Consider the following 15,256-nt stretch of genomic DNA (forward strand, 5'->3'; position numbering starts at 1 on the left):
GGGGCAAGAAAAAACTGATGCAATGGCGTTGGCTGCATGCTTTGTAACCCTGACAACCTGAAGTCATGGAAGAAGAGACTGCATCCGACGCAGGACCCAAGACTTTGATAATCAGGCCGGCTGAGAGCTATCTGCAAGCAGATAACCCAAATGTAATAACTGCAACAGTGAATACACTCTAACATCTACATTTATGGTAAGTGTACACAACTGTACTGTTTTTTTCCAGTTTTAATCAACTGAAGCCCAAATATTATTTCAGTGGGTACTTGAAGTAATGGGGCAGTAGACTGAAGATGTTCCCAAATAACTCCTGCAGCTCTGTTTTTGTGTGTGTGTGTGGGTGGGTGGGTGGCTGTGTCTCGTACCTCTCAACTGCCCAGATTTTCACAGAATGTCCAGATTTTTGGTTCATATTTTTAGTGTGTTCCTCATAAAATTGACAGAACTGACAGTAACCCACACTGTAAAAGTAGCCGACTGCAAATCCGGCTCCAGACAAGTGACAAGTGGAGTACCTCAGGGTTCAGTCCTGGGACCGCTCTTGTTTGGCATCTACTTCTCTGAAGTACAGGCCAACACTAAGAGACTCTGGCTAACAAAGTTCGCAGATGACTGCAAACTGGGAGCCATTATTGAATCCCCAAATTATGTGGATATTCATAGATTCATAGTTTCATAGTTCAGTACTAAGCTAACTGCACTTGCGAGCCATTTTAAGCCTAGCCAATTATCCCTTGTGAGATTCAAACCCTGCACCTTGTGTTTGTAAGGCAAACACCTTGGCCATTAAGCCACCCTCCCAATGTTCTACAAAAGGGCCTTACAGAAACAGATGTTTGGTGCCAGAGCCATAGACTTAAACTCAGTGCCAAGAAATGTATAATTATCCCCTTTGGGAAAAAGCATGTACCCCTGAATTACCACATAGGTGACAGTACACTAAACACTGAAAGTGTGATAAGAGACATAAGGACACAGGTCTCCCCTTCAATAACCACATCGCCACAACAGTCCGGAAGTCCTTCTGTGTGGCACACCTCATCACTAAGGGCTTTCCATCCAGGAAAAAAGGTCATTGTCCCACTGTACTCATCCCTCATTAGACCCATTATAGAATACAACGCCCCGTTTGGTATGTACCTCTCAAGACATCTGCAACAACTGGAAAGACCGCAGAAATACCTCACTAAAGGAATCACAGGCCTAAAGCAGATGCCCTATGCTGACCGTCTAAAAAAAAACAAAAAAAACTCCAGCTATACTCTGTCGCATATTGTCTACTCAGTGGTGATCTATGCTTAACATACAAGGCCATGTCAAACCCAGAGCTGTTGGACATGCTACACTTAAAGAAATCCCAATCCCTCAGAGCCACACGCTTCAGGCATTTAAACCTTGTCATCACAATGAATAAAACATGCTGGAGGGATAGGTTCCTGGTCCAGAGACTCCCCAGACTCTGGAATAGACTGCCCGTACATGTCAAGCAGAGGACCTCTTTGGTCCTCTTCAAAAGAGAACCTTGACGATTGGATGGGAGATAGGAAATTCACCCTGGGGATCACGTCAGTCGTTCTGCTAGACAGGGGTCCGGGGAAGTAAATATTGTGGAAAGAAATAGCCAGGGAATTGTTCTGGCTATGCTTGTATAGGCCCTAGGGCCGATAGCCTAGTTACCACCAGCCTACGAACCTATAAAATTTGTATTTTTCAGATAAATTACTGGGATGATCTGAGGATTTATGTCAGTAAATAATGACATACATTTCAGTTTCAGACCTCATATCCTTCAGAAAATGTATGCTATAACAAACACCAGTACTCTAGCAACTTTCTAAGTTTATAAGAGCAATATTTAAAATATGTCCCTATGTTTGACCCATTGCCCTGCATTTCGACAGGCTTTGTCCAGATTTCTTGCATTAAGAGCTTGAGAGGTATGGAACTGTGCATGTGTGTGTGTGTGTGTGAGAGAGATTGGACGTCAGAGTTTTTATGTAAGAAATAGTGGCTTGATAATGATTTTGATAATGTTAACTTGGAGAAAAAACAAAGTATGGTAAAGTCAGTAACTTTGTCTAAGCTGCAGGATTCAACTGTTGGAAATGTGGCAGGTAGTAAAACTGTGGCTCCTGTAGTACTGTGGAAACAGTTGATCTGGGTTTTGAGAGAGGACCCGAGAAAGTGACTGCTAAGCTTGACAGCTTTATTGCTGAAGGTAAAGCAAGAAAAGCTGACATGGTAGATGCTTTAAATTCTCATGCTGACACCATTGAAGAGCTGTGGAAAGATTGTAAAATATTAAAGGTGCAGTATGTGAATGTATTGTCTGTAAGGTAGATGATTAAAGAAAAAAAAAATAGTGGACCATTAAAGTAGATCATGACAAAAAAGTTTGTATTGGAATACTTGAAAAAGAGGAAGGTTGTATGCCATAGATCACAATAAGTTGCTGTGCTCGACCTGTTTACACCCTAGCCAAATTACACTTGGGCTGTCAGACTATGTAATGTTCTTTGTTTTGCCTTAACTGCTGAGACTTCTGATACACAAGACTTGATGTGCAGCCCAGCTTCAAGAACTCTGCACACTTTCCCATTCAGGTGTCATAACCCCCCCCCCCCCCCCATCAGAGATTAGTATGCTACTTTTATGAGAGACACATGGATCTTTTTTGTTGCAGTTCACAGCATATGCTTCAATACCACTGCATACTGCTTCTGGGCTCAGACCCAGTAATTACCCTGTTGTGGATTGTTAATTTTACTGCTTTTGTAGTAGTTAGGGAAACTTTGGATAGACTTCCCCTTCATTTCATCTGCTGTTTGACACTGCATTTGAGTATATCCAGGTCTAAGTACGTTAAAGGTTGAGGTAGTACACAGATTTCACAGAGACTAGAACTTGAATGTAGTGAGGAATGCAAGATGTGCTAAGGATTTACCCCTAAAACTCTGGAGACTGATAACATTTCAGGCAAAACTGCTTGGCTAATAAAGCTCAAGTCTTATCCCCAGCCTGCCGCGGCGTTCTTTAATTTGTCCTCTGACTGGGACATCCCTCTAAAAAGAAGTGATCTAAGGAGAAGGCAGACAGAGAAATGGGTGATTTGACTCTGGGTCTCCGACATTCTTTCTTGGCTCAGACATAGGCCTCACACAGGGAGACACTTTTACAGCCCCAGGGGCTGTATTTTTCAAATTCCCAAGGCCTCTGACAAAGTTCCTTTGGAATTTGTCATGCCAAAGGAAGTATGCACATCCCTTGAACTGATGACAACTGTTTGTTTTTTAAGAAGTCTCTTGCCAAAGCATTCTTCGTAATTTTGGAAGGAGAGGGCAGTCAGCCCACTATCCTGGTTAGTGAGGATGCCACTGTGTGTGAGGTGGAAGTACATGAATCCCATCCACAGGTCTAGACTTCAAAGCAGACATCCCAACCAAAGGGACTTGGAAAGTGATAAGAAAACCATGTGCTTCAGGTCCACTGTAGATGTATAGTGCTCAGACATCAGGCAGAACATTACCACCCATCCAGTCTTTTCTTAAACAGTGGGTGTAGTTAATTAAAGGTTTTCTCCAGGCTTTACAGAATCTGCAGACAAGCTCTGATCTCTGTATGTGGTATCTCCTCTGGTAGAAAGAGGATTTGTCTCCTGAGAAGATAGAGGATGACTGTTCTGAGAGTTTATAAGAAAGATTAGATTATTCTTCCCAAATCCCTCCCCATAAGATATGGTAGTGACACACATGAGCCATGGCCTGAAGTTAAACGCCAAAAAATGTATAGTCATACCCTTCGGGAAAAACAAGGTAACCCCAAGCTACCATATAGGTGGCAACAAGGTAACCCCAAGCTACCATATAGGTGGCAATCCACTAAGCACAGAAGAGGTTATCACGGACCTGGGGACCCAGGTTGACAGTGGCCTTTCTTTTGACACTCACATTGCTAAAGTGGTTAGAAAGACCTTCTACATTGCCCACCTGATCATGAAGGGATTCACATCCAGATCTTGTAAGGTCATTGTTCCCCTGTACTCTTCACTTATCAGACCAATGATCGAGTACAGTGCCCCATTCGGGATGTATCTCACCCGACATCTGCAGCAATTGGAGAGACCCCGAAAGTTCCTCACCAAAAGGATAAAGGGACTCAAAAATCTGTCATATGCTGCCAGATTGAAGAAACTCCAGCTCTATTCAGTCGCATACCGTCTGCTCAGAGGTGACATGTGCCTGACATACAAGGCCATGTCCAACCCGGAATTAATGGACATGCTCCACCTCAAAAAATCCAAATCCACCAAAACCACTAGAGCAAGCGACTTAAACCTTAGCACGGATATAAATAGGACGTGCTGGAGGGATAGATTTATCACTCAGAGACGCCATGTGCTGTGGAATAAAATCCCGGTCCATGAGAGGCAGAGCACCTCGCTGGCTCTGTTCAAGAGAAATCTTGACCTGTGGATGGGAGATCGTAGGTTTACCCCGGGAATCATCTCTGTGTCACTGCTGGACAGAGGCACAACAAACTAATGGGCACAGTATTTTTTCATATAAGGGGTGGCGTAAGCCACAAAACTTTGGGCTAGGCTTATAAATGCCTTAGGGCAGATAGCCTAGTATAAACCTATGAACCTATGACAGTATTTCCTCTGCCTCATCCACAGAGGAAATCTTATGTGGTGGCACTCATTCAGAGTAAAGAGTACTTCATATGGGAAGCTAAGGAGGTGTCCCCTGTTCAGAAAATGTATATATATTTTTATTCATTCTAGAAGTCCCTAAATCTGTGGTTATTCCTCCTGTATTTAGGAGCAGTGAAAGATGGTTTTCTAGTAGTCTCTAAGGAACTGGCAGCCAACCCCAGTTCCTAAGAAAGCATATAGGTTCTAGAAGATTCAAGACTTTCATAAGTTCCTCTACAGCATTAGGGGCAGTGAAAGATGCTTTTCTAGTAGTCTCTAAGGAACTGGCCAACCAGCCCCAGTTCCTAATAAAGCATATAGATTCTGGAAGATTCAAGAGTCTTGTGTAAGTTCCTCTACAGGAATGCTGTGTACATATCTTACAGTAGTTTGTATCGCTATGTACAAGGGGTTCACATTAGTTACTGCTCAGAGTGGTGTCCCAAATGACAAGGAGGGCAGAGTCTTGACATGTTTGAGAAGACGGTATAGTTAAAATCAATGAGTTGAAATCTCATCCACATAAGACTTGTTGACTGGTAGAGTTAGTAACAGGCGAGTGCTTGTTTGTTGCTCACTTGAAATGACGAGGCTAGGTGAAGTTGTACTTCCTTTGTAACAAAACCCTACTGCTGTGTAATTAGGCAAGTGTGTGTGTGTGTGTGTCATGGTATTTCACCTTCAAGGAAATAGAATTGCCTTGTGATATCATGAAGTCTGTGTCTGGCTCTGGAATTCAAAATCCGTCTAACTGATGCCAAGGCTGTCTTCAGCCACTGAGGTCTCTCATAGCCAGACTTATTTTGTGGATTGTAACACATTGTCTTACTAGTTATCTGCTCACTTTCATAGAATTTAGACAGACTTCACTGGCACGTCTTAGTTCAGAATTGTCTTTTTTTTTCTGTGATCATGAAGGTAAGGTATTATATTTTAAGCCTTGCCTAAATGTTTTGTTTACTGGAAAATTGCGTAACACTGCATTTTTGAGCCTTATATTTGCTCTACTTTTAATGCAGTATAATACACCTGAACTAAAAATTTACTGGAGAAATTGGTTGCAGTTTTAGTATGTCTTCTTTCTCAGAATAATTGTCCCTTTCTCTGACACAGTTTCTCTTAATGAACACTTTATATTGCCATATTTTAGTATGTTTTACTTGTATTTGTAATTTTGCATGCTTCTTTTGGCTGTATACATACTTTCACAGTGTTTAGATTTTTTTTCTTTCCTAACTGCCAGTTATCCCCCAGCCCAGTAGATCCTGTGCTCATCCATTTTTCCTTCTGCAGTGATTGATTGCTTAGAGTTTGTCAGTGGAAGGTAAGGGTCAGCTGAAGGAGCCTGTCATCCATGCAGCAGTGGAGGATGTCATCCTTTCAACTACATCTTAAGCAGGCACCAAAGTCACTTTACCATCCTTATCCTGAGGGCCTTAAGCTCTGATGAACCCCAGCCCCCACCAGAGTGGAGCTTTCTGCATGTAAAGAAGGACCCTAATTGTTCCCAGGCTGGGTGATTACCCTGGAAGCCCACCTTGAGCCACTCCAGTGCTGGCATAAACTTGGGCAATGTTTACTAGAGGCAGTAGCTATGCAGCTGGTGGTGGAATTTTCACTGGTGTCACTGTAAAGGCCTCTTGTATACCTTTCCCTGGCATATGTACTGTTTTGCAAACATGCACTGTGAAGTTTGTCACAGATAACTGATCAACACCAAGCACATAGTTCTTGCCCATCATGCTGCTCATCATGATTCTAGCGACTTTTCAATGCTGTGAATGTACTGATTTGGCCTGCCTCTCTTACAGCAGGATGGGTGAGCAGAAGTTTGCTGGTTAATGCCATCCTTTTTGTGTTGCGTTTTTGAGTACCTAGACTTCTGCTACATCCCCAGGTCATTTGGGCCATAATCAGGGCTTTATCTCTCTGCAGCATGCAATCAACAGGTTTAAGTATATGTTCTTTGTGTTTCACTGTTACAGTCATTACATTTGGGTAATCTGCTGGCAGGTTGCCCTCAGTCGGACTGAATTCCAAAGTCTTGGGTCCTGCATCGGTTCCCGTCTTATCTTCCATGACGTCAAGTCGTCAGGGGTATAAAACATGCAGCCGACGCCATTTTCTTCAGTCTTTCTTGCCGCGCAGTGCCCGTAGCAGAAGCATTTCGCAAGTGCCGGTCGGCCGACTACTGAAATATTCATGTTTGAGCTTCAGAACCGAAGTCTTCACTAAAGCTAAGTACCCCATTGGGGAAACTTTTTTTCTTGCTTTTTACCAATGTCAGAAAAAGTTAATTGTATTACTTGTGGGAAGCAAATACCTCATAAGGATTTCCATTTATACTGTATTCCTTGCCTAGGCCCTTATCACAACGTGCCTGGCTGTCGGTTTTGTGCTAGATTTAACCAACGCACTATTAAGCGTCGGTATATTTTTGCATCAAAGTATTTTGGAAACAGATTTAACTACCCAGAGATGTCATCGGATAGCAATCCGACTACCGGAGTACATAAAAAACACAAAGAAAAGGACAGAGAAAGGCAATCGAGATCCAAAACAGACGACAAAGCTTCTCCTAAGCCAGTCGGCGGTTCGCCAGTACTCAGTGAGGCGCCTTTGCAGCCCCTGATACCCGCTACCTTCGGGTCGCAGGCATCTACCAACACCCATGTGGAGTCCGGCATGCCCTAAGATACTCAGGGTATTAGACCAACGGATGTATCTCCCTCGGATGGGTCCAGAGCTGCTGAGCAGGCATCGGCTTCTGAGGATGTATTCAGACCTCAACATTTGTACATCAAACCGACGACAGCTGCAAAACCAAAGACAAAAGCAACTTCTAAACCTAAAAAAACGACGCATGAGCCACGTGCACAGGCCTCTATGCCTAACAAACAGATGATCAAAATGGCTGAAGACCTTATTAACTTGATCAGGGGTACCCATCCCCCTCCAGATAAGAGGCCTAGGCAAGACACTGATTATGAATCTTCAGATCAGGTTTATATTTCTTCTGATTCCTCTTCTGATCAGGAATTATCTATACCACCCTATAAGGATTCTGATGCTGAGGAGTCTATTCCATCTGCATCTCTCCTGAGGATTATTCATTTGGAGAAACCCTGCATACTTTGAGGGAGCAGAGCATTTTCACTGGGAGAGTCAAGATTTCTCAGAATCAAAAAAGAGGCTCAGGGATTTCCTTCTCCCTCAGCACAAGCCTTTAGCCATTCCTTTAGACATTGTGGATGATGTGTTTTCGGAGTCAAGCTTGACCCCTGACTCCTTACCTCCGGCTCCCAGTAAGCCTGACAGATATTAGAGTCCCCGACTCACATAAATTTGTATTTAGAAACCCTGCTGCTGATCCTGAAACTATTTCACAGGGTCCAAAGGGAGTTAAGGCCTCAACAGCAAAAAACCCTAACCCCTCTGACAGAGATTCTAGGGCACTGGACAGATGGGGAAAAAAGGTTTAGACATCTGCAACCTTGGCAATCAGGGCCTTAAATTGTCAATTTCATATGCTTAAGTACCAACAACATGTAATGGGATTGCTGAAACGGAAAATGATGTTGATTTCAGAATGTGCAGAAAATAAAGAATTGCAGGAATTATTGCATGCAACTGAACAAGTTGGAAAGCATACTTTGCGATGTGATTTTGATTCTTTAGAGGCCTCCTGCAGGGCCGCAATTACTGGATCTGTGATTAGGAGGCATGCCTGGTTAAAGGAACAAAATTTGCCTGAACATGTTAAAGCTAAATTGCTAGATGCACCTTTACAGCATAATTCTCTGTTTGGTATTAAGGCAGAAGAGGTTTTAAAGAAAATGGAAGACAAAGCTAAGTCTATGCAAACTGTTAAAGATTTCTTACTAGTGTAGCCACCAAGATTCAGTAGACACTGGCCTACAAAAAATTGCTCTTTTTCCTGTGTCAGACAGAGCTCAAAGGGGCAAATCCAGATGCCCTAAGGGTTCCATGTACCAGGCTCAAGACTCATACAGGTCAAAGCAATATGGCTAGTGTAGCCACCAAGATTCAGTAGACACTGGCCTACAAAAAATTGGTCCTTTTCTGTGTCAGACAGAGCTCAAAGGGGCAAATCCAGATGCCCTAAGGGTTCCATGTACCAGGCTGAAGACTCATGCAGGTCAAAGCAATGGGACGCATCCACCTCCAAATCTGGAGGAGATAAAGCACAAACCTCTACAGAAAGCAATCCCAATGACTTCCCTCTGCCTACACCAAACACTTACCGTTTCGCAGCACCCATAGGGGGAAAATTAGCACTTTTTGCTCAAAATTGGCAGTTAATAACCCTGGACAAGTGGGTACTAAACATCGTATCCCAGGGATACAGATTCCATTTCCACACACTGCCAATGACAAATGGGTTGGCCATATCTGCCAAAAAAACAATGGGCAGAGGCACAGAAACAGGTTACGTCCCTCATGGATAATGGGGGCCATTCAGACAGTGCCAGAAAAGGCAAAAGGACAAGGTTTTTACTCAAGAATGCTCTTGGTGCCCAGAAAGGACAAGGCCTGGCGGCCAATACTGGATTTATCGATTTTGAACACATACCTGGACATTCCAAAATTCAAAATGCTCATGTTGCAGCAACTTCTGCCCATGCTGGGCAAGAATGCTTAGCTGGTGACTTTAGACCTAAAAGAAGCATACCTGCATGTCCCAATAAGACTGTTGTGCAGAAGATAGCTCAGATTCAAGGCTGGCTTAATGCATTACCAATTCTCTGCACTGCCCTTTGGTTTATCTACTGCGCCCAAGGTCTTTACAAATTGCCTGGCACCAGTAATTGCATTTTGCAGACAAAGAAGTATTCAGATATATCCTTACTTGGATGACTGTCTCATTCAAGCAGAGAACAAGGACACTCTTCTACGACACCTGGCGTTTGTGAAAAGGCTTCTAACATGCCTAGGGTACACAATAAACGAAAATAAATCACAACTGGTACCCTCTCAAAAGATAACATTCCTGGGTGCAAGCTTGAATACAACTGCCCAGATGGCTTACCTCACGCCAGACAAACAAAGGCAACTGACTACTTACTTCAAACTGATGGCAACAAAAACCCAGTCTTCTGCAAGACAAATTCTGCAGGCTCTGGGCTTCATGGCATCCTGCATCCTACTGATTCCATATGGAAGACTGCATATGAGGAAACTTCAATGGTAACTAAAAATTTTATGGAGTCAACATTCACACAGTCTGGAAACTGATTCCTCTCATTCCCTGCCTGCAACAGGAGTTTCTATGGTGGGCAAAGGCCTGTCACCAAAACATGGGACGGCCCTTCAGTCTACCTCCTGCCAGCCAAACCTTAACAACAGATGCATCAGATTATGCCTGGGGGGCTCACATGGCAGGAAGATGCATTCAGGGCATATGGGCACCAAATCAAATGCATTTACATATCAACCAGAAAGATATGCTAGCTGTTCAAAATGCCCTAACAGCCTTCAAGGACTTCTTCCAGGACAAGTACTGATAAAGACGGACAACACCACAGTCATGTGGTATATAAACAAGCAAGGGGGCACACACTCGTACCTCCTTTGCAGATTAGCCATGGCACTGTGGCACACAGCTTTGACCTACCAAATACATCTTCAAGCGCAATTCCTGCCAGGAAAACAAAACACTCTGGCTGACGATTTAAGCAGAAACCTTATGGATCCTCACGAATGGAAACTAAATCTACAAATCTTCAGCATGATAACAGAGAAATGGAGGAGCCCTGACATAGATCTATTTGCCTCCCCTCACAATTATCAACTGAAAAGATTCTGCACAAGGGACTTATCACAGACAAGCATGGAGAGTGGACGCCCTATCCTTCAGTTGGAAAAACCTATCAGTTTACGCCTTTCCTCCTCTGCCTCTTCTACCCAAGATCCTCCTAAAAGTCAGACAAGAGAAGCCAAAGATGATATTAATTGCCCCGGACTGGCCCCGCCAATACTGGTACCCAATCCTAAGGAACTTGTCTCAATACCCAGCTTGGACCTTGCCTCAAAAAACACAACTACTGTCCCAGCAAAACAATCAGATCCTGCATAATCAACTACAGACTCTGAACCTGGCAGCATGGCTAATCAAACAACACCTCTCAATAAAGCTGTGATGGATGTCATTTTGGAAGCCAGAAGGCCTAGTACTAGAAAATCTTATGCTGACAAATGGAAGAGATTCTGTGCTTGGAATCGAGCACAAGGAACTGATACAGCAGAACCAACATATTCCTCAGATATTACAGTATTTAACTGAGATGCTTGACAAAGGCCTAGCTTTCTCATCAATCAAATTCCATGCCTCTGCCATTTCGACTCATTACAATACAGACCCACCAATCTTTTCTCATCCTTTACTAAAGCAGAATCTTAGAGGAGCCAAAAATTTAAGGCCTCCTAGAAGTTCACCATTACCAGCATGGGACCTCAATTATGTGTTTGAAAAGCTCACCCTACCTCCATTTGAACCAGCTGCTACCGCTGATATAAAGTTCTTATCATGGAAGACAGCTCTGCTACTAGCAATTACTTCAGCAAGAAGAGTTTCAGAGCTACAGGCCATCATGGCTGTAGAGCCTTTTATCATATTTTACCCAGACAGGGTGCCTCTGAGGACAAATCCTACTTTTATGCTTAAGGTAGTTTCCAGTGTGGCTCTTAACCAAACAATTCATCTGCCAACTTTTTATCCAAATCCGCAGAACAAAGGGGAAAGAATTCTACATTCGGACGTACACAGACCGCTAAGATTCTACTTGAGCAGGACTAAAGTTCTAAGAAAAACTGAGCAATTTCTAGTGACATATGCTGCAGGATCAAAGGGAAAGGCTATTTCAAAGCAAGACAGTTTCATAGTGGATAAGATATTGCATCCGTTTCTGCTACTTGCACCTTGGCAAACCTGTGCCCAAGAGCATTAGGTCTCACTCTACCAGAGCTGCAGCTACTTCAGCAGCCTTTCTTAGAGGAGTACCAACCAAGGACATTCTAGAGGCTGCTACTTGGAGTTCTGTTCACACCTTTACAAAGCATTGCCATTTGCTTGTACTCTAAGTCCAGGGCAGGCTTTGCAACTGCAGTGCTGCAGGGCCTTATAGCTTCACCTAATGCTCTTTAGCTCCAGCCTCCCAGTTATAGCTTTGGGATTCTACCCAAATGTAATGACTGCAACAGTGAAACACGAAGAACATAGTGCAGTTGTGTACACTTACCATAAATGTAGATGTTAGAGTGTATTCACTGTTGCAGTCCAGGTTACCCTCCCGCCATCCCCGTCATTCTATAGTTTATCTTTCCTTCTCTATCTTCTACAGCCTATGTGGTGTATTTGCTTGTAGATGAAGGTAAAGTTTATATTGATGCAACTTTTTTGGGGCACCTGACATCGGGGGCAAGAAAAACTAAAGAAAATGGTGTCGGCTGCATGTTTTATACCCTTGACGACCTGACATCATGGAAGAGAAGACAGCAACCGACACAGGACCCAAGACTTTGGAATTCAGGCCGACTGAGGGCAACCTGCCAGCAGATTAACCAAATGTAATGACTGCAACAGTGAATACACTCTAACATCTACATTTATGCTAAGTGTACACAACTGTACTTTCTAACAAGTACTGATTGATCAGTAGCGATTATGAAATGCTGCTGACACAAATTTTGTATTTACAGGAATACACTGTTTCTACATATCTATTAGTCGCCTTTGTATGTATAATATTGGTTTATTTTTTTTCTTAGGATAGAGGAGATGAATTCACGTACACTGGGAGTGGAGGTAGAGACCTTTCTGGAAACAAACGGATTGGGGAATTGTCATTTGATCAGACATTAACACACATGAACAGGTAACTAATGGAAATTCCATTGAATTGACAGGGTGTTTAACATCAGAAATGATTAAACTGTAACAAGTAAGAGGTACAATTTATTTTTCATTAGAGTAGTACCTTCTTACAAAGCAGTTTGTACAAAACAATCTGAAGTTGGCCTTTACAAATCTCATCTGATTGCAGTGCTTAATAATGGAATTGTTTTAGAGCTAAAGCTGCCCTGTGGTATAATTTAACTCTGAGAAGGCACATCTCTGGTGTAGATACTTCCAGTCTATTTTAAGCTGTGGTGGAATATGTGAATATTTGAGTTGAATCTGATTGGCCAAAAATTATAGCTAAAGGAAACCCAGAAATATTTTTTAGAAAAACGTAGCTGATAAATACATCTGTGAGGCTTGAACTGTTAAAATTAAGAGAGTTCTGAAATCGGGAGTTGGGAATTTGGGGATTCTAGTATAGAATTTTTATTAATTGGGATCCTGCAAATAATCACTGGTGTACTAGCCTATTTTACGTAACACAAAGTTATCCTGCTGTTCTTTGTGAAGAGCATTTACATTAACATAGGAGCTTTATGTCAAGCAACACATTTGCAACTTAGATTTCGTTAAGCACTGAAATTAAATCAAACTTCTTACATATGACAGCAAAAGCAGTTTTGTACAAGATTAAAAATAAGGTACTTTATCGTAGTCCGTTAGCTGCAGAGACTTTGTGTTTGTCATGTTATTTATGTTCTGAAGCAAGTGTAATAAAATGTTTGGTGCTGGATGTAATCATAACATGTATAGCATGAAATTTTAGTGTTTGAAGCCAGTATTGTGTTGCATTTTATTGCAGAGGCTCCCCAAGTGGGTTTTTTTAGAGCTGAAAATCCCTGCCATGACTTAATGAATGACTAAACCCACAATGCCTAACTACCTAAATTAATGTGTAAACTATGTTTTCCATACTAAATGCATCAATAGAACTTTTCTTACTTTCTAGGAAGACAAGTTGACAATTAATTCTTGCAGGTGAAGCACCTAACATTTGAAAATTGACATAATACAAGATTATGTAGTAATGAAACCACAATGAATGAAGAGGGATTTTTTTTGTTTGCCTGTAATTGTAGACATATGCAAATTGTCCTCTACATAAAATCATTTTGGGAATGTGGTTTCTGAGAGGCAGGAAGACTCAATAGGTAACCCCTTCCCTCCTAACACCGCTTCTTCTCATGCAGTTTTTTAACGACTTGTGCTTCTACCTGATCTGTATGCCTGGGGTGGTGGGGGTGGATGTCCTTCAAGGATGCATCTGCAGTCCTAACAAGGGCTGCCTGAGGCAGGACAACCCATTTCGGTCGGCCGGATTCCAAAGTCTGGGTCTGGCCTCGGCTGATGTTGCACTTCACCCGACGTCACTGCGGCTGTCAATTGGGTATAAAGGCATCAGCCGACACCATTTTCCTCAGTCTTTCTTGCCGCGCGGTGCCCGAAGCAGAAGCTGTTCGCAAGTGCCGGTCGGTCAGATCCAGAGTTTTCTACTACCGAAGACTTCTAAAAAGCTAAGTACCCCGTTGGGGACTCTTTCTTGCCTCAGCCGATGTCAGAAAAAAGTAAATAATTGTTTAACTTGTGGGAAACAAATACCTCATAAGGATTTCCACTCTTACTGCCTTCCTTGCTTAGGCCCAGACCACGACGTAGCAGCTTGTCTAGCCTGTGCTTCCTTCAACCGACGGACACTTAGACGTCGGTCGGAGTTTGCGGAGGAGTTTTTTGGTCCCGCTTTTGCTTACAAAATGCCGTCGGATACTCCGACTTCGCATTTAGCTAAAAAGCATAAGGAAAAGGACCGACACTCGCGGTCCACGGTTTCGGCCGAAACCACGGTTAAGCCTACCGCGAGTGTCTCGGTTTCGGCTGAAACAGAGTCCACGGTTCTTCCTTTGGCCGAAAACATTCCTCCTGCAACCGAGGCCTCACACAGCATGGCTGAATCTGCTACTGAAATTTCTCCTGCTGTAGCAGGCACCCAGGATTTATCAGATACTATTCCTTTGGACATATCTACTCCTGCACGTGGAGCTGCTAGGCCCCCTGCATCCATGTCTGTCAAGACTTTCTCTAGGGCTAAAGCAGCTAAATCTTCTAAGGCCTTGCCTTCTAAAACCCCCTCACACAGGCCTAGCTCTAGTTCCCAAATGCTTAGCCTGGCAGAGGATCTCATTTCTTTGATCAGGGGATCCCAACCTCACCATGACAGGGCCTCTCATCCCCCTCCAGAGAAGAGGCCTAGAGCAGAGCCCCCTGAACCAGTTTCTACGGATTATTCTTCTGATGATTCAGAAAACTCAAATCCTCCTGAAGGCCCTTATTCTCCATATGAGGATTCTGACGCAGAAGACTCCATTCCTTCTGCCTCTCCTCCTGAGGAATTTTCTTTTGGGGAAACCTTGCATGCTATGAGGGAACAATTTCAATGGCAGGGCCAGGATTTTTCAGATTCAAGGAAACGGCTCAGGACCTTTTTGCATTTGCCACAGCATAGGCCTTTAGCCATTCCTCCAGTACTAACAGTTGTGGATGATGCATTCAATGATGCTTGTACTGCCCCTGACTCTCTTCCTCCGGCCCCTGCTAAGCCCGACAGATACTACAGGGTCCCGGACAAACATCACCTGTATAAG

General features: G+C 43.2%; 1 protein-coding gene across 1 annotated transcript in view; it reads left to right on the plus strand.

The window, feature by feature from the left end:
- The window catches only part of UHRF2 (ubiquitin like with PHD and ring finger domains 2), a gene marked incomplete in the record, with an annotated part of 1,200,358 nt that overhangs the window by 855,929 nt on the left and 329,173 nt on the right, over positions 1 to 15,256 (plus strand). The window contains 1 exon segment of the mRNA XM_044061084.1: positions 12,485 to 12,591. Within this exon segment, the coding sequence (XP_043917019.1) occupies positions 12,485 to 12,591 (107 nt within the window).

This window comes from Protopterus annectens, chromosome 2.part0 (assembly GCF_019279795.1).
Source record: "Protopterus annectens isolate FY-2018-M chromosome 2.part0, PAN1.0, whole genome shotgun sequence".
Lineage (NCBI taxonomy): Eukaryota > Metazoa > Chordata > Ceratodontiformes > Protopteridae > Protopterus > Protopterus annectens.